Raw genomic sequence first — 22,890 nt, 5'->3', positions numbered from 1 at the left:
TCAGCCTGGTTTTCATTTCCAACATTTTGGATGATAAAATGAATCCAATTACTGGTCCACAGACATATTAGACATATGTGAGAGCGGGCCCAGATTAACACATTATACAAAGACATACTAGGATCTCATAAAACACACAGCAGGCAGTTGACTTAATTAAATTGATGACTGTCTTCTTTCCTGTCAGCTGACCACACTCCGTGGAGCCATCCTGGAGGATGCCATTCCATCTACGGCAAGACATGGGACAGCCCGTGGCCTGCCGCTGAAGGAAGTGCTCGAATACGTCATCCCTGAGCTTAATATCCAGTGTCTGAGGCTGGCCCTCAACTCTCCCAAGGTCCCGGAGCAGCTCCTGAAGCTGGACGAGCAGGGGGTGAGTACATCAAGATGTCCCCAGTGATTTAACTACCAACACAGACTTCTGCTGATGTTTAAGCAACACTGGAGCAATCAGAGGTTAAGTGTATTAGTCAAGGGCACATCTTGATGAGAGACATTATTTATTAAAGTAATAATGCAACTTTTTTGGATAATATGCCTGTTCACTCCGTGTATGAAAGCCACAGTGTACCTTTGATAAAACCACAAACTGTCCTTTTTGCACTGTGTGTCATCATTTTCACTATCAGTATTCCTAATAATAGTTTGGATCAAAGTAATGATTGATGCAATTATATTACAATATAGACTTTAGCTTTGCGTCACTTTATATTTATTTCTGACATTTGCATCAGCTTTAGAAGGAATGTGGGGAGGGATAAACTTCAGATAGCAGGAACCTTTGTTCCGTATGTGGCCTGCTTAATTTAGATGAACACAGTCTCCTGGGTGGCGGCATAAGACGGCCACTACCACACTTGCATAGAATTGTTGTAGCTACTAGCACTGACTACTCTGACACTCTTTTTCTACTGAAAGTACTCTCAGATACAAGCTAAAGTAACCCATGTTTGATGACTTACTTCATCTGAGAGCAGACAGTTTGGTATTCTACCTGAATGGTGCAGGATGTCATCTTGCATTATCGCTGTTTGAATAAAATGGCTATTAGTGATATGGGTGCTCTGTATTCACAGGTGTCAGAGATGGATTCATTGTGTGATCTTAAGGCCTTTAATTTCTCATCTAATGAAACTGCAAGATGGAAAGAAGGGCGGGGGGTGGCTTAGTGCTCTGCTGCTTGTCTTACTATCAGACAATTGGTTGCTTATTAGTGTAATTACATTCGTTAGCATGAGCCCATCCTTCCAATTGACAGGGGAAAGGCACTTATAATAGAAAGTGTCAGCCATGTCTCTCTTGTATATTAAGATTCTGTTACACACATAAACAAGAGCTGTGTAGTGGCCTCTTGAATGCAAGTTAAAGGCACTTAAGATGATGACAGACTTTGTGTATCCAATTATTTCAAAGTAACTTTGTCAGTAAGTGCTCGAGGATGTTCTTCCTGTCAGATTTCAAGGAGCTGGTATAGTAATTTGTTCACCTGTTGTACAACTCCCTATGCATTTGAGACTGTCTGTAGATATAGACCGGTACTGACGCATAGGGGTAAAAAAAAAAAAAAAAATAGCATTAAAGTAATGTAGGGGAGGAGAGCCTACAATAAGTGTGGCTTAATGTTCCTCCAGCTGACAATCCTCCTCACAGACCTCAAACGAAACGCCCAGTGGAGGCCAGTTTTATATCTGGGCATCAGTATTTTGTGCACTCCTGATTTGATCCCCCCCGTGTGTTTGGAAGCTAATATTGGAAAGGAAAAAGTACAGATGAGTGGCCTGCCAGGCCTGTTTTTGTTAGTTTTGAATGGATCGTTTTCTTCTCCCACATATAGAATGTTTTATCTAGCCCTTTATTTTTGTGTTTGTGTGTGTGTGTATGAAAGGGTTCCTTTTTACTGTGAACAGAAACTATGTCTGGTGAGGAAAAGTGTCCTAGAGCAAGACAACCAACCTTCTGCAGAATGAATGTTCCTGACAGTGGTGTGGTAGGCTGTGCTGTAATGGCCCTGGATGTAAGAAGAGAACAGAGCACATGTGAATGCACTTTAGATTGCGTTGTAGATTCCAGTGAGTTGACTGTGCACAGATGATCTCAGATGGCAGCCAATTAGATGTGTGATGTGATTTTTAGGTGATGGAAATCACAAACTATACTTCTTTTTTTTTTTTAAAGAAAGACATTAAAGCAAAAAGTGCATCTGTTTTTTTTTTCATGTAAAGACAAAAATCTAGAACATAATAGAATTGTTGTTTAACAAAACACTGTGATCTGCACCAGTTTCTAAATTGCACATGTCATTTTCTGCTTTCATTTCTTGACAGTAAAATGAAAGCTCTGGCCCAGGTACAGGCTACCCTGGTAGTAAAGGCAACATCAAGGAGATCAGAGAGAGGCTGCATATCTATCCTTCTCAGTAATGCTAAACAAATTGTCTTCTTCCTAATCTGGACAGCCATTTTCATTGCAGTGCTCTGTGTAATAACAAAGTGAGTGTGCAGGACATTTCTCAAATACTCAAAAACTGCTTTTCTGGTTTTGCAGCAGTGCAGCAAAACATGTCAGACAGGTAAAGCCTTCGCAGAATCACAAATCACTCCCACAGCACCACCTTAACTCGGAAGTATAAATCATGTTTAAGTGACGTGTGTTCCTCAAGTTCAGGAGAGTAATCTGCCACCTATTGAGGCTCTAACTGCAGTGCAAAAATCACCTCTCTTATGTAAATCAGTCCTCTCTCAAGTATCTTGAGGATTAACCCGGGGAAATGATGTAGGCTCCTTGCTTATTTCCCGCTTCCCATTCCCATATTTAGATGTTCTGGCAGTAGCCATGTAGAGTAATGTCCAAAAACAGCTATACATGTTTGTGTAATGATGCATGATGATGGTAACCAGGTTGTGGAGAGCCATATTCAGAATTTTTGTTCCAAAGGGAAACTCTAGTGCAGGCAGATGTCACAGGGATGTTGTGTTAGGCCACTTCTTTTTCCCTCAGGTGCATTCTCCAGGGGGAATGGTGTCCTCGTTTTTCTCTCTACTCATTAAGTTTCTTTCCATCTTTGCATGTCTTTTAGGGTGGGGTGGGGATTGTAACAAAAAGGAGAGAGGCACTGTTTTCAGCACCTCCCAGCACTAGAAAGTCAGCTTGAGAGACACTGGGGAAATAGATATAGGAAAAGAGATAATGATGCTGAATTACATATTTTTTTAGTGGCTGCTCTACCTGATGCCACCAAAAACAGGCGCTAATGGCAGTTACACACTGAGCGTCACCTCAGGAGCAGTGCTCATCTGTATATATGTCCTGACATGTTTGCGCTCCTGCGGCAGTGACAAATTCTCACCAAAGGGCAATGTGATTGTGCTTTCCATCAGCCAGTCTGTTAAAAGGAGCAGGAGGCTAAGCGAGCCCATATAATGGTGGATAAAAAAGGTAGAAGGCCACACCATTGCACATCATGCCATTTCCACTGGGCTTGATGGTATAATAGCTTTCTGTCACCGCAGGAGCTTTAGTGCAAAGCAGACTGCCTGATAGAGGAAGTCACCATGACAACAGTCTTAGGAGCACACCGGGAAGAGATAACCTGTAATCGAGGAAAAAGACAATTCCAATTTGTTTCAGTATATAGATCATTCGTTGGCTTCACATTCAGAGAAACCTTTTCGTCTTGCCATATTGATACATTGACCCTGGGGCAACATCAAGGTGCTGTGCCCAGCTGTGACTATTGGGCAACAGGTGCCAAACGTGGGGGCTACTTTTTCATCTCTTTTCTCCCTTTGACGCTCTTTCATGGCCGACATCAGAGAGCTGTAAGGCATAAAAGATTCATGTTGGTAGAGAGGGCTCTCACGCACCGTGCAAGAAGAATCACTTGGGATATTTTAGTTCTTTCTATCTCTGTGAGACAAGTTCTTATCAAACCTTTCATTTCTGTATATTTCTGCTTACACTGGAAACCTGACACTTGTGAATAAGACAAATCTGTCTTTGCTGAACAATGACCGAATCAAAAGAATTTTAGCGGGGGTGATGAGGAGACCCATGTTGTTGCCATTCAGTGCCTTTAACTAGCATTTCACAGCTAAAGTGATGACTTAACCATACATACTGTACGTGTAACTTTGTTTTTCTTTTCTTTTTTTTTTTTGTAAATGACTAAAATGTGGTTGCTGGCAGCTTGTAGAGTCTTTTACCATAAACCAAAGCCACCCTACTATATGTATGTAATTCACTCCCACACTGTTCCACAGCTGCTCTTAAGTATCAGCTATTAGCTTGGCTTGATTTATGCTCTGCTCACATGACCTGGCTTCTCACAAGGGGGTTTCAGTTCTCTCCTAGAAGGGCTATGAAGGCCTTTGTATTAGCTGTGACATGATGGAAAGTGGGCACTCACATGCTTTGAGTGTTTAATGTGCAGTATGTATGAGCGTGGTATGTGATGCATATCAGCCACTCACTGGGTGCCTGTGTGTGTTCCTAATTCCAGCTGAGCTTCCAGCACAAGGTGGGAGTGCTTTACTGCAAGGCAGGCCAGAGCACAGAAGAAGAGATGTACAACAACGAGAGCGCTGGACCAGCACTAGATGAGTTTTTGGATCTGCTCGGCCAGAGGGTGCGCCTTAAAGGCTTCACCAAGTACAGAGCTCAGCTGGATAACAAGAGTAAGACAAAAAAAACATATTACATGTATCAAACTAAACATTCACTAAGTGCAAGCCCACACACTTCTAATCCTGCTGAGTGCAGATGCTCAGCTCTGTTTCATATAGTGTATCAAGCTATTTAGATGGCTATGTTTTTTTAAGCCTATGTATCTTGAGTCTTGCTTTCTATTTGATTAAATCATCAGCTTATCTAATACAATGGCCTTTTGTAATGAGGATCTGAGTACTTGACTGCCCTGTCCTGTATTACAGCCGACTCCACAGGCACACACTCTCTCTACACCACCTATAAGGACTACGAGTTGATGTTTCATGTGTCCACCATGCTCCCCTACACACCAAACAACCGACAGCAGGTCAGTATGTGTCAGTGTAGATGTATTTATATAACACATTTAAAAACACAAACAATTCTCCAAAATGCTTTACAAAATAACGCAATATAACAAAAATGCTCCAAAAACACTACACACACCACACGCTCTCCCTTCCAGCTGACCACAATGTTTGTTTTTCTGTGTGGTGATCCAGTGTCTATTGATGGTAACAAGTCCCTGAGCAGCTTCCTTTAAGGATGTCTACAATCCCGATTCCCGACTCTTTTCAATCTTACCCAGAGGCTCATTTTGCCACAGCAATGGCCTATCAGCTGAAAGCATAAGCATTGCCATGGTAACAGTACCCCATAGTAGGATTTTAATGAATGCATCCCCTGAGGCTTGACATGAAGTGGTATTAAATGGGCCTCTGTGTCTATCTGCACAAACATGTGGAATTAAGTGGACATAGTGGTGGACCAGCAAGCGATGGCCTGATAAAGCTATGATGATGTAGGTTCATATCAGTCTCTGCACTGCTCGTGTGGAAGTACTTCTTGAGCCCAGAATAAACCGTCTGGGTACAACCCTGCAGAGATGTTAACAGTGATGGAGGTGGTGAGGGAGGGCATTGAACCGAGGAGTATCCACAGTGAAATACCGCAGAGACTTAATCTGCCATGTGCTTTTGATTGGCAGGATTTGGAGTTTTTTTTCTCTTGTCTTTTCTGCACCATCTCAGTTGAATTTTATGGAGTGGAGTAGTTTAATTTAATCCCTGGTGGTAATCTTCCAGCAGACCCACTCATCCCGTCATCCTTCCCAATTCACCTCTATACCCTCTAATCCTGCTTGTTTTGGGTCTTGCTGACCCTCCCTGACAACCTCCTACCAGCCAGAGAATGAGGTTAACTATGTGCACAATGCAGCAATACAAACCAGCTAAATTGAGTTTGGGGAATATGTTCGCTTCACACCAAAAAGCCTAAATTGGGTTAGATGAATGTATCTCTTTTCCCCAAAAAGCAATTTATCCTGATTTTGCACAGAATCTTTCAGGATCTAAACATGGAGCAATGATTCTGTCAGTGAATAAACCTGCAAGCTAACTTGGTTTCCAGCTTGCGGTGCCGGTACAGATGCCACAGACAGTACATTCTGTTTGTGATGGAGATACTTGAATGCTTTCCAACCAGGGAGAAGGAAGCTGCACAAGTGGTGTCATCTTGCAGATTTTTTTCTCAAAAATGACACAGATACTTTACTGATACAGCGCTTTGTATTCAGCGACACTTATACTTTACTGATACAGCGCTTTGTATTCAGAAAGAACTTGTGTAGTCTTGCTTTAGCTTTTTTCTGCTCTAGTTTGAATCTTTAAGAATAAATGTGTGTTTAATCCCTGTACTCCTGAACTATGTATTGAACTATGTCCATCATTTATTAAATACCTGCCTCCTTGTACTTGACTTCATTTCTCTCTCTCTTTGTAGCTGTTAAGGAAGAGGCATATCGGTAATGATATCGTAACCATAGTATTCCAGGAGCCCGGGGCCCTTCCTTTCACTCCAAAAAACATCCGCTCTCATTTCCAACATGTGTTTGTCATCGTCAAAGTCCACAACCCCTGCACTGATAACGTCTGCTACAGGTAACTAGAACAACCATGTGCCATGGCTGCAAGGCTCTCTCTAATCTGATTTAAAAAATAGCAAAGAAAGCAGGAGAAGGCAAAAATGCAACATCTGAATTTGGTGGCAGTGAGTCAAATCACCAAATACTAGAGTGCTCCAGAATTGAATAAGAAGCAAACAAATATCCTTACGACAGTTAAGGGAATCAAATTCAAATCAAATCAAATTTTATTTGTATAGCACCAAATCAGGACACTTTACAAAGTAAGGTCTAGACCTTACTGTTATCAATATTATTACATAGGGAAAACCCAACAAATCCCCAGGCTTTATATGTTTTTTTTGTGTGTGTGTGTGATATGCTTTTCATGAATGTCATCATGGCAAATTGCTCTTCATGAACTTTTAAAGGCACTTAATTTGAGAGAGTAATAATAATAACCTGCTAAGTGCTTTCTGTGGTTTCTGTCATGACTGCATAGTAATGTGCAGGAATCATAAGGCTCTTTTGATCTGTTCACTGATGATATGGTTATTATCTTCAGAGACACCTTTAAATTATGACTTACGAGTCTCTCCTGACGTGTTTCTGAAGTCGAGACAACTTTTGTTAATAATATAGCATTTGCTGAACAGAGCAAGATTAGTCTAAGCTCCTCCCCATCTTTCCACCAGAAATCATTTCCCTGAAAGCCATATAATTTCAACACTCTTCAAATGGCTGCTCATTATATATAGTTCAATACTCACTTTTTTTTAACCGTTACCATGACATTTGAGTTAATGATTCCATTGTGTTTTCCAGTGTGGCTGTGTCCAGATCTAAAGACGTGCCTCCATTCGGACCCCCTATTCCAAAGTCTGTAACTTTCCCAAAGTCAGCGGTTTTCAGGGACTTCCTGCTTGCCAAGGTCATCAACGGAGAAAACGCCGCACACAAGTCAGAGAAGTTCCGAGCCATGGCAACCCGTACGCGGCAGGAGTACCTGAAGGACCTGGCGGAGAACTTTGTTAGCACTGCCACTGTTGACTCTGCTGTCAAATTCAGCTTCATTACCCTCGGAGCCAAGAAGAAGGAGAAGGTAAAACCCAGGAAGGACGCACATCTGTTCAGTGTGGGGGCCATCACCTGGAGCGTCTGTGCCCGGGACTTTGGTCAGTCAGCTGACGTGGACTGCTTGCTTGGCATATCCAATGAGTTTATCGTGCTCATTGAGGAAGAATCAAAAAATGTGGTCTTCAACTGTTCGTGCCGTGATGTCATTGGATGGACCTCAGGGATTATGAGCATTAAGATCTTCTATGAGCGCGGGGAGTGTATAATGTTGTCTGCCCATGACAGCTGCGGTGAAGACATCAGGGAGATGGTGCAAAGACTGGAGGTAAGAACCCTTAGGACTGTAATAATCTCATTTTTGAAGCCTTAATGTCTGCTGGATTAGACTGTAGGGGAGATCATCTGATCCTTTGTAGCATACTTTATGGCCTGTCTTCAGTATCAGTGCCAAATCATACCATACATAGAGATTTCAGAGAACGGAAGAAAATATTGCACCCCACTCACAGAGGGAGGAATTCATTCTGTTTGCACTGTGTGCGGTTAATTGAGTTTCATCATAATTTGACACACAGGTTATTTTTAATATAATGAGCATATTACAGTAAAAACAATTAAGTCACCATACAAGTGGTGTGTCAAAACTGTTTTAACAGATTAGCCAAGGTGAAGCCCAGGTTGGCGCTAATATACAGCCGTGCCCAGACATTTTACATTTGCTCACTGAGCCACAGGGCAGCTTTTGTTCACTAGGAAAGAAAAGCTAGGACAGCTTTACATTTTCAATTCACTGTCTACTGTATGTACTGTATATAAAAATCATCTAGGCTCTATATCCCTAGGAATGCTGCATTCATCATCTCCTGTTACTCAGATTGGGCGTTCTTTTGGAAATGACGAGAGCATTTGCTTGGTTCTCTGTTTGCGCTACCTTGCTGGGGCAGCACAGTTGTTGGCTTGATAATCTTTTCACTAATATGACTAACAGCCAGACAGTTTGGGTGAGTGGCATCTTGGATGGCCTGTAAGATGTCAGGTCTTTGCCATCACTGGTCACTGTAATAGGTCCCTCTGTCCTACAGGTCTGTATGCAGTTTGTGAAAGGTGTTATCCTTGGCCCAGTACTGGACTTTTCCATTCTGTAGGATGATTGTTACATTTCCTTGCTACTGCTTTGATGGCCACTGATTTAGTTCCAGTATCTAATAATGAGGAAGATAAAGATCTTCTTTGCCTAAAAAATATTCCCATGAAACAGAGTCTGTCAGCAGATTTACCCAGTAAATCCATTATGACTCTGTTTCACATATAAGATGCATGGCATGTGAAAGAAAATGGCTGCCTTTACACTATTTTAAATAGTGCAGAGAGGCATTTTGCTTTGGAGGTTGTTGTCGTCTCTTTACGGTGGAATACATTCTGCACATTTTGCTTTAGCCATAGTAGCTTTAGTGCTTACTCCAAACCGTGTTATTTCATTTTCATCAGTAGGTCAGCAGAACCATTGTTTCCTTAACCTGTATTCATGCTGTCAAGTCTCGCATGTTTCAACTCTATACCAGACTTCTGCTACTTTACTTTACTCTACTTGTGTACCTTTCTCTGCCCTTTTCTACAACCTTGTAAAAGTATGGCTTACAGAAATAATCCAAAATGCACTTGTTTTTTAGAATGTGTGCTCGTGTCCACCTGATCCTCTCTGGGTTGTAAAGGGAGAGGTGAAATCAGCAGAGTCCAGAGAGGATTACAGATGTCTTGTTAGCTTTCTTTGCCTCATTGCACAGAATCAGCAGAGGTATATAGTCGACTGTTGAGGTACAGATGTCTTGATCAGGATAAACCATTATGAAAGGTTAAAGCATTTTCATTAATCAAACCAAAGCTAGAGCCACTAACTGCGACGGGCAGGTCATTTAATAGAAAGGTTAGTGATGATGTGATTTTGGCCTATTCTTGTATTTGGTGGATGTCTGGGATGCAGGTACTGAAGGAGGCAGCTTAAACAGGATGCCAACCCAGTTTTAAGGGGGAGGAGAGAAAGCACAAACACCTTTTTTGGGTCTGACAGACTAAGAATAGAGGACACTTGGCCTCAGACTACTTCACTCCTGTTGAGAGTTACCCACTTAGTCGAAGTCCTCTCATCCCCATTCTGTAGTTCTGCTTCAGTCAGTTGTTCAGCTCTGCAGCTAGGTAATCTTGAAGCTGAGGAAAAAAAGGTCAAAAACATCTGGTTCTTCAGTCCAGATGTTGTCATTCTGTGTCTAGTTTTCCTGATCTGTTTACTGAACTTCTTATCAGGCAACACTTGCCTGATAAGCAAGGTAGCACTTTGTTTGTTAAAAAAAGTCGGTTGAATGCCAAATCCAAACCTGAGCTGTGCGTGACCAATGTGTGGGCCTGCAGTGCCCACACATTGTCCTCCGCCTGGTTCAGCCAACAACATGAGAGAAACAATGTTTCCTGCTAAATGTTTGAGCAGCAATCTTCTGAGGATTAAGATGAGCTGTGATAATTACAACTTTTTTATTGTTACCTTTTGCAGTGTGTTATTTTGAGAAGAGCTTCACAGTACAGTCAGTAACTTGGGCACAAAGATTCTGCATATCCCAACCTTAAAAAAAAGTACAAGATCTTGAAGAAGTATTTAGCATAATTCATCTTAAAAGGACACAGATGTCATTCAGTGTCTACTCCACTTATCATAAGAAGGGACAGAGCAGGATATATTAGCATGTGTGATTAGCCAAAGGGCATCACTTCCTCATTCTCTATGCAAATCTCCATTCACATTTACTGTCCACTTACCCATGGGATTTATGAGGCATATTGTAGAGGAGAATCTCAGAATATGTATTAATAGGTTGGCGTTTATTTGTGAGAGACCGTGCAGCAGCGGCAGTAGGCACATGTGAGCATCGACTACTTTTTCCCAAGGGTGTCTGTGTTTTCCTAAACGTCCCAGAGGTCGACTTGAATCATGTTTCACTGGAGCGATTTACAGGCTGCCAGACCTGTGATGTAATGTGAACCCGAGTGAACAGATTGCCCACTGTAACACAGCCCAGTGTGAGAGCACAGTAAAAGCTTTGCGATATCGTCCTGCTCTCCAAGGTGTTGCTGAGCTGGGTGGCCATGTGTTCAGCTTTTGTGCACTTATTTATGTACCATATGCATGCATCAGCAGGGCTGCAGATAACAGCAATTCACAGTTTGTGTTTTAGATTTTAAATGAGAGGCAGAGGCAGAGTAGTGGAGCACAGTGAGGATTTAAATGAGAGGCAGAGGCAGAGTAGTGAAGCACAGTGAGAAACTATAATAATGTTGCATGCTTTAGAACAGCTTTTTGTATACAGTGTGTGTGCAGTTTATTACCTTTAAATCCTAATAAAACTGAAGATTTGAATGTGAAGTTGACATCACGCCATGTTGAATTTTGGTTAAATGATGTTCATGCATCATGCTCATTATCAATCACAGATACAGTATATACATAACACAAGTTCATTTAAACAATGCTAGAGCTACATACAGTAGCAGATGCTTCAACTACATCCAAACATCCACTTTAGTGTTCAGTTTGAGCACAGAAAGGACAGAAATTCATCTGCAGTGTTTGTGTTATCTGTCAATAGATACTAGCTAGTGTTATCTCCTGAATAGAGAGCTGAGATGAGAGTGTAGAGTGATTGTTCAGTCTGTCTCTCTCACCAGCAGGAGCTCCAGGTCCACTCTGAGTCAGCTACAGTCAGCTAAGGTTGTCCATCCTGAACTACCACAGTCAGTAAAATCAGAGCTAAAACAAAACAAGAATGTATGCAGGTAAATCTGGTGTGTACCTCCAAGAATGGCGCCCCCGTCCCAGCATTCAACACAGCGTGACGTACCTTCACATCCCCTATACTACACAGTACCGAATAATCAATTAGTCAAGTCACTGATTTGTTTCATGTCAAAAATTTTATTCAAATGATTAGTTGATGCTCAAAATATTCGCGAGTTATTTAACAAAGCAAAAATGTTCAACTTTGTTGTTGAATATGATGAACGGAATATCATGGTTTTTGACATAACCACTTTGAATTCGGCACCTTTTCACAATTTTCTGACATTAATTGTTTTGTACAATAAATCAGTTAATTCAGAAAATTATTAGCAGGTTTCACATCTTGGGTTACAACAAACAATTGCTTTTATGGATTAATCACTGTTTATTAATCAAAATCAATAGTTTAGTCAATAAAATGAAAAGAAAAGCTCCAGGTGACATTTTTCTTTTTGGTTTATGGTTAACTGATGACCCAGTGTCTTGAATATCCTTATCAACTCCAATGACAATCACACGCAAACAGTCCAGGGGAAACACGTGGCCTTAGATTTACCAGACTGACCTTATGGTCAAGGTTTTGTCTTGTCTGTAACATGCTACTGCAGACAATGTCATCAGTGTCTCTCACTGAGGATCCTTGCCAGCAAACCTAGGTGACAACAAATTTTAGGCTGACACTGTGTTTCTTAAGAGAAGGGTTGTAATTTTATATCACAGTCATTAGAGCCCATGGTTACACTATGCGGACACACTTTGGTCAACAGGACACACACACACTTGCTGGCAGACATCTTGTTACTGTCCTTATCAAAGTAAATTTCCAGGCCACAAATCACTCCTATTAGATAACAAGCAGCCTGTTAGATTCAGCCATTATGGATTTGGGCCATTCAGAGGACAACCTGGACACATCCCTTTTCTGGCTGGACTGAATAAAGGGCCATGATGAGAAAGCTATTACTTAGGCCTGATGTATTTCCCAGGTCAGTGTATTCCTCATTTCTGAGCAATTTACTTCCACACTTTGCCCCCAAAGCGCTTTTGGACTTCATATGTTTGGTGTCTTTTGCCATTGATGTTTTATGCAGAATAATTGTTTAATTTGTGCCATCTCACCCAGCGCTCTTCTAGTTTTATCTCTCTTTGAAAACTACATTTCTGGCTTTGTATTTATTGAAGTGTAAGCTTGTGCGCTTTCATAAATTAATAAAGTTTTAGAGTTGTATCTTATTATGAGGACTCAGTCAATGCATGATGGTCCATCATGGCTGTCTCAGGTTCCCTCTCACACAGCGGGGTAGAATTTCTGCCAGTGTGAGAATCTGATGGAGTGTTGACAGGCCATAGTTGGAGTTAATGTGCCCCAGAAGCCAGCTGCCACTCTGAGGCAAATGGAAGCAGTCACCCACAACTGAACCAAGACTAATCTGATGGGTGATTAAAGCTCTCTGGATGTAGTGTGAGATTTTTCGTTCCAGTGGTTGTCACAAGAAAACTTATAGGAAACTGTCCAGTCCTACGCTGCACATACACAACAGTGTACCATATATACAAGCCCACTCACGGGTGAAAATAGATATGCTAGAGTTGCATTTTTTCACCTTTCCTGATGTTGGTGTTAGTGTGTTAACTGTTGCTGGTAAGGCAAGAGGATTGCCTGAACTTCACCTGATCCGAAATAATTAAAATTAAAGCAAAAGTTGAGACAAGGCCACAGCTGAACAAAGTGAGCAGCTTCATTTGCATGCAAGCACAAAATTAGACCAAAAAAAGTTTCATGAAGCAAGAAATGACTGTCAGTGTGGTCGGCTGTCAACTGATGAATATTATGTGTTTGCGTGTAAATGTTGTATTCAGAGGCCTTCCTAGTCATTTACTCTAACGGACTCAGCTCTATGAAGAAGTCCATGTATCAGGGGCCAATTAGATCTTAATTCCCCATGCAGCACCCACACAGCTACTGCAGGTAGTGTCCATAGAGACAGGAGTGTATTTGAGTGTGCATTGCATAGAGACAGGAGTGTATTTGAGTGTGCAGTGCATGTGTGTTTTTAGCTGTTTGTTTGCAGTTCCTGGGCTGAACCATTTAGCTCTGTGATGTATCCCTCTTATTAACTTCCATTTTGAAGGGTTCTTTGAATTAGCCAAACTAACTTGCACATGTACTTCTGCCCGAGGACAGACTCTGCTTCAGATGATCTAATAGAATTTTTCTTTTATCATGTGTATGTGTGTTTCTTGTTTAGTACAACCCACACACATCTATTGACAATTACTGCTGGAATATACTGTATTAGCTTAGAAAACTGTTACTCAACTTCCAGTCTTTCCCTGTCCATCTCATGCTTTCTGTTGGTTTTCTGTGTGATTGTGCATTTTGCTTTGTTTTCTACTAGTGTCCTAAAGTCCTGCTGTCTTTATGTCACTGGATCACTGCAATCAAGAGAAAAGTGATGTAAATGAATTTCAATAATGACCAAATTGATTTTATTATGGCTCCAGATCGTCACCAGAGGCTGTGAGACATCAGAGATGACTCTGCGCCGAAATGGCCTCGGACAACTCGGTTTCCACGTCAACTTCGAGGGCATCGTGGCCGACGTGGAGCCCTTTGGGTTTGCTTGGAAGGCAGGGCTCAGACAAGGCAGCCGACTGGTGGAGATCTGCAAGGTGGCTGTGGCTACTCTCACTCATGAGCAGATGATTGACCTCCTGCGCACATCCGTCACCGTGAAAGTAGTTATAATCCAGCCTCATGAAGACGGAACCCCACGAAGGTATCTCCTCACATTTGCGCTTGTGAGAGCAAAAGATGCTTACTTAACAGATGCAGACTTTCCCTTGTATGTGAATTTGGGCTGTTGTACTGTGGTTAGTGAGACAGAGAAGCAGGTGCCCCTCAAAAATGTATGAAGTCTTAACAGAAGAGTTATTTCTCCTTCTCATTATTCCATGCAGCTGGGGTAAATTAGCTTGACATTTTCTCTCAGGTTTAAGATGATTAGCATAAAGAAATGCTTACCTAGTGTTTTTCTTGCACCAGGGTTGATGTTGTTCTTTGCTGATTTCTCCTGAGAGGAGGCTCTCTGTATGGATATGGCTTTGTTGCTAGAGAAAACTCCAGCAGCGCGGTAGAGTCACAGACACGGACAGTCAGTGCTTCTCACTAATGATGATGAGAGGAGCATTTTGATTAATGGCTCAACTCTTGCTGCCATTGTCTGACAGTTTTTTTTTCTAACCTCACCCGATGTTTTATTCAGCAATTAGGATGGGAGTGGTTGGCTTTTTAGGGACACACACCCGTGAGGAGACTCCATCGGCTCCTGTAATAAAAAGAGAAAAGCACACTTCACACGTGTTTTGTGATGGGAAGAGCTGAAGGTTGTAAAATGCTTGTTCTGAAAGCACATCTGCTTGTTTTGCCTGTGAGACACAGACAGTCCTGTGAAATAATATCCATCACTCTTTCTCGCTCACAGTTTGTGACATCTTTGTTTTACTTGTGCTTTAGGCTGACAGATTTGTGTACCACCAAATGCTGTTCACACTTTCTCACAGTTAACCACAGCGGAATGATCTGACAGTGTGCAGAGAGAAAATTTTCACTTTGTCCCATTTTCTGTTTATGATGCTGCAGGTAATGCTAATGTTGTTAGCTAATCATTAAAATTAAAAAATTAGGGCATGAGAACAATTATTCTTTGTACATATTCGTTAAACCTCAGCACATTTCTAAACAGACAAGCAGTTGTGTTGGTGGCTGAAGTACTATATTTTGATTAACTTCTGGTGGATGAGCGATGTCAGATTTAATCTGTAAAGTAAATGTATAATTTTGGAAAACTGTATTAGTGGCAGCCTTGCTAAATATTCTGAATGAATACATTATTAAACAGCTGTGTTTATATATGTGTCATTATGTTAAAGACTGCATAGACATTGTGTGTTTAATTGCATTTCACCCCTGCGTTCTGGTCTGGCACCAGAGGAGTAACATATTTGCTCCCCCAGATGGTGGTCTGACATCCCTCGTCTGTTATTCCAACACAGCAGCCTCTCTGGCAGAACCATCGTCTAATCCTCTTACCAAGATCTGTGATGATACATGATGATACAGTCATAATCGCAGTTCAGGGAAGCAGACAAAACAAACATCTTCCAAAACTGCTTCTGCATAGACAAACGCATCTCTGGCTTCCTGGAGTTGGCTACAGGTTGTCAGATATAGTAAAGTAGAGTAGTGCTGGCTGGTCTGAGTGGTACTGCTGAAGCCTGATACTTGACAAAGCCACTAAATGGTGGTTTTAAAAACACACATGCTACATAGCATTGTGCTTAAATGTACTATCATTATATATATATCATGCTGTATGATGCATCGCACACTGGTGTTTGTTAACAGATGCATCTGGCAGATTAATGGTATTACAGTAGAGGACCATACTGGTTAATGCTGTTGAGCTCGCCTGGGAGATTTCTCCATCTTAAGGAAACGCACATTGTTGTCCCATGAGAACAGAAAAGCTTCATCTCTGGTCCTGTGAATTTTCTCCAAAGGCTCCAACAAATCGAGAGGTGAGAGGTCAGGTGAAGAATTCTGAGGGCCCTCAGCTCTTTTCACTGCTGCTTCTTTGAGTTGCTAAAGTGTTGCAGTCAACAATAAGTACTCCAGTTTCTCCACTATTATGTCAAAGGAAAGGAATTCAACAGAGGCCTGAATGCCCCAGCCAGTCCCCCGTGGCCAGAGAGATGGGGCTTAGTCTAACAACAATGAACAAGAGTCTCATGACCTCCAGACAATGTACCCAGGCTCCACACCGCTACTGTGACAATGAAAAATGTTTTCATAAGCACATGTAGAGGCTTGAAGGAGTGAGTTTCTGCTGTACTGTTTTTAAATTGTCACATAGTTATTTAGCCTTATTAATGTTGTGATTCCTCCAGATTCACTGGGGTCATCTGGCTGCTATGGTTCTGCTGAATGAAATTCTTTTGAAGAGAAAGGAGCCTTTAGACTGCTGTTTATCATTGTTTTGTGGCAAACCTCCTGGAGCTATTTATGCCTTAGGCGGTTTTACCCTGCTCGGATTAAAGCCAGAGGAGATATGGCTCTGATATTAGTCTTACCTAGTACTGCATTTATTTACACTGGCAGGATGTGGTTTTAACTCAGTACAATGCTAGACGCTTTTCCATCATCACTCTGAACAGCTTTAAACAAATTCAATATGTTACCCTTGGATCAAACTAATAAGAGAAAGCTGAAAAGGCTTAGCTCACTGAAACAGGAATACAATGTACAGAGCCCAGCAGTGATTGTATGTTTTGGTATATAGTCATCAGAGATGTAGGAGTAAACAAAAGGATCAGTACAATATTGGCTAAAATAGATGATTATAGCAAGACACGCACAGTAACAGAAAGACAAAGATAAAGCAACTTCTATTTTTGGAGTATCACCCTCTTATGTTTCTTATTAGAACATACTGGGAATTCACAAAGATTTGTGTTTGAGATGGTGCATAACCTGAGTTTGAGTTGATTCGCCCTGCAACAGACCCCTGCTGGTAAATCAGTCTTGTCTGTGAAATTCAAATGGCCACTTGTGACCTTTCCTTTGAAGTATCATCACACTAGTTATCATGGATTTTCATCTGGACTGAAGTTAAGCCAGATTTCTCACTTCCCATGCCCGACGCCCTGTGAAAGGGAGCGCCGCTAAACCAAAACCCAAGAAACCTGCATCACAATTCGCTCAGCTTAATCCCATCATATTCTTCACAGGAGACGCTCTTTTCTTTTGGACCAGTTTGCAAAGGAACCACCGAAACATTTCTTTCTTTCTTGTTGCAAACCTTTACACCTTTCTGAGCACACCTTAATTAATGAACCCTTGACAATGGTCTGCAAAGAGGTGGTGGAGGTTACAACCTCTGTGACTCTTTGCTGTGACATGGACTCTGACTGTGGGAATGGATTAGCTTGTCCCTCACTCTCTGCCAATGTAATTAGAGTGACAGCTCTCTGAGGTCCTGATGGCACACTGATCTATTATAATTCATTAAGAGGCAGTGACTGAAGGAGCTAAATGTTCACAGGCCACTAACTGCACCAAACCTACTATTTTCCTCCAGTATGTCACATGTAGCTGTATTTCTAGTTGTCTGGATATTGGTTTGAGGTTGTAGGAGCTTATGTAGTACATTGTGGTATAATTTATAGCCCCTCACATGAAGCTGGAGGAGGGCAGTACCAGTTATTGGTGGAGTCAAGAGAAAGCAGACAGTATTATTTCTCACCAGTCCCTGGCTTCCTCCTCTCCTTATGGCTGCCTGGATATGGCTGACCACCTTTCCTCAATCGCCAGCCTCCAGCTGAGGTTTAAGTGTTGACCAAACACCGGTTTCCTGCTGTTTCTCCATGCTTGATTCACAGAGAATCCAGTTCCTCCTATACAGTACAAACAAGAATTACATTCCACCTACATTAGGGCAGTACGATGGATATTTCCGCTTCCAGCTAGCTAAGCTTGTGGGGCGCTGAGGGAGAATATTAGAATCATAAGAGAAATTTACCTTGTCTGTTCTTTGTCTTGATCAGATGAGACCTTCCCTGTTGACAAGCTGTTATCTGAGTTTCAGCCTATTCAGTGAGTAATGATGTGTGGCAGCCTGGCTTGACCACACACACAGTTAATCAGGGTAATAAGTGGGTTAGCAGCCCCTGTTAAAAAAGCAATTGACCAACAGTCTGGAGGATTTAACACTCACATTAACATCCTTTTTCTTCTGACATGAACAAAACGTGATTGAAAGACCCTGGGTTACACAATAAAAGTAATGGAATAATGATTTTATGTGTTAAGTCTAATTATTGGGCTCCTGACACACACACACACACACACGCACACACACACACACACATACACAGTAGCATCAGAGTTAAAAAAAAAAAATGTTTTTTTGTTAAACTTGCAGACATCTCTGATCTTTTGATGTGGCAAACTACTGATATACAAACATACTGTAAATAGATTGGTGCAGTATGTTAACTGTGAGATGTGAAGGACATAGCGAATGCCTTGATAATCCTACATCATGAATGAGACCGGCTTGGCTGTGAGATTGCCCAGATGTGAGAGAAATGTTGGAGGAGGAGGAGGAAACAAACGATCATCTTCTAGTTAGATCTTATGACTCCCACAGCTCCAGTGGTTGGCCTGCTGTAAACAGCCCATCCACCCATGGCCCAGTTTGATGAAAGGGTCTTTCTGGGATTATTCGCCCCCCCTCTGTCGCAGTCTTTGCAATCAGCCAGCGCATCCTCAAACCCTGCTGTGTGTACATGTATGACCGCAGCAAAGTATACACAGCTTTCCACCCCCGAAGTGGATTCTGCAAAACGGACCAGGCATTGTAATCATTAGGGTCATGCTTGAGACGCTTTGGGTGTGCTGGCACAGCACCAAGGCTGTTTAACCCTGACCCACCACCCTGTAAACCCCCTGTCCTTTCAAACATACACACCAAGCCTCTGCCCCAGCTCCAAGGGTTAATGTTGCATGAAATGGTATCACAGGCCTTGTCCATCCCAGAGATCTTCAGTGTTGTTAGCAGTAATGGGATGGAGCAGGAGGGAGAAGCCTCCTTTGTAGAGCTACTCAGGGGAGACCCATATCAAGTAGCAGGCTGAGATTTTCATCTCTTAAAATATTATTATGAAAGTGGTTTCCACTGTCTTCTGAGCATCTCTGATGTGCCTGTGCACGCTGAGTGTGTCTATGTGTGTGTGTTTACTGCTTATCTACTGGATGTCTGCCTCTGGTATTTCTAAAAACATTAGTGTAGTCATGGTAACACAAATGATGAACACTTCTCTCCCCTCCACCTTTTGCTGAGGACATCAGTATCAGCAGTGTTGTACAGTATAAAGTACTACAACAACTAAAAATGCACTAGCCTTGTAATACAGTAGCAGGAGGAGCTGGAGGAAGTGTCTGGAGAGAGGGAAGTCTGGGCATCTTAGACTGCTGACCCTGCGACCCAGTTCCGGATAAGTGGAGGAAAATGGATGGATAATAATAGCCATTATGGATTTATTTTTTGATGCAGTAATCATGCAATGACCAATAATGAAAGTAATTTGGGTTATTACATTTTTATTCTTATGATCTGTTGCATCATTAATAATGAATTGTAATTGTTTTTAAACCAACTGTAGATGTATATTTGGTGCAGAAGTATTAATAGTGGAATAATGGGATGTTGCACCATTATTAATCTACTGTTTATTCCCTATTGTTATTGCTGGCACTTTTCAGAAAGACACTTGTAAGGTTCTCCTCAGATTAAGAGTGGAACTGAGATGCTGTTATCATAAGGGATACCTGTCGTAGAACTAGGTTGTTCACCCCAGGCTCATTGCTGATCTGTAACCTTTCCTTCCCTCTCCCCCCAGGGGCTGCTCCGAGCTCTACCGTATACCCATGGTGGAGTACAAGGTCGACAGTGAGGGTACACCCTGTGAGTACAAGACACCCTTCAGGAGAAACACCACCTGGCATCGAGTGCCAACCACTGCTGGACCACCTCTGTCCCGAGGCTCGCCCACGCAGGGCCCCGATCGTCTGCAGTGCCAGCAGATCCTCCAACAGCACCAGGCAGCTATTCCACGAAGCACCTCCTTTGATAGGAAGTTGCCAGACGGGTGCAGGTAAACTCTTCTTCTCTCCACACACCATCTTCTCTTGTTTGCTTCTGTTCTTGTTTTATATACAGTAGCAGGAAAAGAAAGTGAACCATTTGGAATTGCCTGGTTTTCTACATGATTTGGTCATAAAATGTGATCCAGTCTTCATTTAAGTCATAAGTATAGACAAACACAATGTGCTTAAAATGATACCACACAAACAATGTAATTTTGCATCTATTATTGAACACACTCATTAAACCTTCAAAGTGTTGGTGGAAAGAGTAAGTAAACCCTTGGACTAAATAAGTGGTTCTTCAATAGCAATAATGTAAAACTTTCCCAGAGCCTGGGAAACCAGCAAACCACTGTTTTTTTTTCATTACATTATCCTAATGTGAAAACTATGGGCCAAGCAGGAGGGCAGGGGCAGTGGAGAAGACCTCTAAGAAAAAAATGTTTTGGCATATGTGCCAGGTGAGCAGCTTTCACTAGGAAGAATGGCCACCATCTTGTATCCAGATCTCATAATGCATCTGATACGTACTGGTTCAGACTGGCTCTGCCCTGATGAAAGTGATACTGAAATGCTACTTGGTCCAACCTAGTCAGATTTCCATCACAACTTTTACAGAAAAGTGACCTTGGTGCTCATTCAGACATGAACTGCGTGTGCAGATGCAGATGCAGTTACCTTCATGGAAAGGAGTGCATGTCTGAAATGGGCTTTAGAGTGATCAAATGTTTTCACGGTTGCATCAAAAAAAAAATAATGACAGACTAACAAAGGCTACACATTTTCATTTTTTACAGTGACGTTTTGTTTGCATTGACCCACACATGGTCAAAGTACACTCTGAAACTAAAACAAAATCTCAATTTCTTGCTTAAATTAACATCATAACATTATTTACAGCAGTGCACAAAAGTAAGTGAATGCAAAGACTGAACAAAAAAAATGAACACTAATACTTTTGAAACATTTTGGAAGTTGAACTTTTTACTCTGTGTTTTCCAGAAATCTAGGCACAGCAGTGCTTGCGATTAAACATAATGACGCTCAAAAGATCCAGTCCTTTTGAGATAAAATCTTTGAACTCTCAGCCTTTCTCATTTAGAAAAGAGCTGCAGTAACACTTTGAGGAGCTGTTATTGGGTTCAGTTATTTGCATGCATATAAATGGAACATTTTAGCCCAATGAATTCCCGGCTTTGCTTTTATCTTCCTTTAGATGATAAGGCCACACTCAGACTTTGTTCTTGTCCTAGGCTGTCTCTCTTTTGGACATCTCCATTGAGCCATGTAAAGCAGGGATTTGTTCATCCTAATGAAACCCCTACAGTCATGATAACCTTTCCTGTGTGTCACATCAAACCCCCCCCCCCCCCCCCCCCCGTTGCCTGTTCTGACTATACTGGGATAATGGCTGCCTTCTCTGCCTAATCAGAGTCCCTGGCAGTGGGAACGCTCCATTCTCCTTGGCTTCTTTTTCCCTCTCTCCATATCCCTCCTACTCTCCGGTCCCTCGCTCTTCCTGCACCCTGCAGAGGAGGAGATGATGGGGACACTGACAGGGCTCAGCTCATCTCTTCCAATTACTGCAGAAACAAAGAGTGCTCTTCCCTGGACCATGATATGTGGCACCCCAGAGGGAGTGGGAGTTGAGGATGATGGAGTCGTAGACTGAAGAGCAAGCAAGGGAGGGAGAGATGTTATATAGTCATATATTCTAGAAGATTAAATCAATCAATTAACTGACTGTTTTTTATTTTTAGCAATTACCTTATACATGTAGCAGCATGCAATAGAGAATCTGAGATGTGTATGGTCAGTAGCGGTGATTTTCAGCCAGAGGTACCTCTGTAGTATCAACGGAGTACCTTGGTTTAAAACAGGGTAAATTATGATTGGATCTTTTTAAAATCTACATATTGAATTGGCTGAAACACTTTAATAGTAGGTGGTGAAAGTGTGTGAAAACTATTTAGCAAGTGATGAAATCTAAAAAAATTTAGCAAACATAGCAGATAAATGATTGAAATACTTAGCTCCAGATAATGGAAATATGGTTGAAACAGATGTTTAAATTTCTGGAAACCCATTGAAATAGTTGACAAAGTATGTATGAAATAGCTACCACTTGCAAAATTATAGATACATAGTTGAAATGCATTGCTAAATGTATATGATTGAAATAGATGGCTGAATTATGGATAAGCAGTTGAAATAATTAGCTAAGAGTACTAGATAAATGGTTGGAACAACCATCTGTCATTCCAAGTGGTAGTAGGACATCCATCCATCCATTTTCCTCCGCTTATCCGGGACCGGGTCGCGGGGGCAGCAGTCTAAGCAAAGATGCCCAGACTTCTCTCTCTCCAGACACTTCCTCCAGCTCCTCCGGGGGAATGCAGAGGCGTTCCCAGGCCAGCCGAGAGACATAGTCCCTCCAGCGTGTCCTGGGCATTCCCCGGGGCCTCCTCCCGGTGGGACATGCCTGGAACACCTCCCTAGGAAGGCGCCCAGGAGGCATACGAAACAGATGCCCGAGCCACCTCAGCTGGCTCCTCTCGATGTAGAGGAGCAGCGGTTCTACTCTGAGCTCCTCCCGGGTGACCGAGCTCCTCACCCTATCTCTAAGGGTGCGCCCGGCCGCCCTGCGGAGAAAGCTCATTTCGGCCG

At 42.1% G+C, this 22,890-nt stretch overlaps 1 protein-coding gene across 4 annotated transcripts in view; it reads left to right on the top strand.

The window, feature by feature from the left end:
• The window catches only part of LOC109959106 (signal-induced proliferation-associated 1-like protein 2), a 51,937-nt gene that overhangs the window by 5,994 nt on the left and 23,053 nt on the right, over positions 1–22,890 (top strand). For all 4 annotated transcript variants that reach the window (XM_020598241.1, XM_020598232.1, XM_020598224.1 and 1 more), the window contains exons 3-9: positions 188–376; positions 4,502–4,676; positions 4,932–5,035; positions 6,490–6,647; positions 7,436–8,012; positions 14,019–14,293; positions 19,977–20,231. In XM_020598241.1, the coding sequence (XP_020453897.1) occupies positions 188–376; positions 4,502–4,676; positions 4,932–5,035; positions 6,490–6,647; positions 7,436–8,012; positions 14,019–14,293; positions 19,977–20,231 (1,733 nt within the window). The remainder of the gene's footprint in view (positions 1–187; positions 377–4,501; positions 4,677–4,931; positions 5,036–6,489; positions 6,648–7,435; positions 8,013–14,018; positions 14,294–19,976; positions 20,232–22,890) is intronic.

The sequence above is a fragment of the Monopterus albus genome, unplaced genomic scaffold (assembly GCF_001952655.1).
Source record: "Monopterus albus unplaced genomic scaffold, M_albus_1.0 scaffold3.1, whole genome shotgun sequence".
In the NCBI taxonomy this organism is placed as follows: Eukaryota; Metazoa; Chordata; class Actinopteri; order Synbranchiformes; family Synbranchidae; genus Monopterus; species Monopterus albus.
Note: the sequence above shows the minus strand (reverse complement) of the source record. Positions and strands in the feature narration are given on the sequence as shown.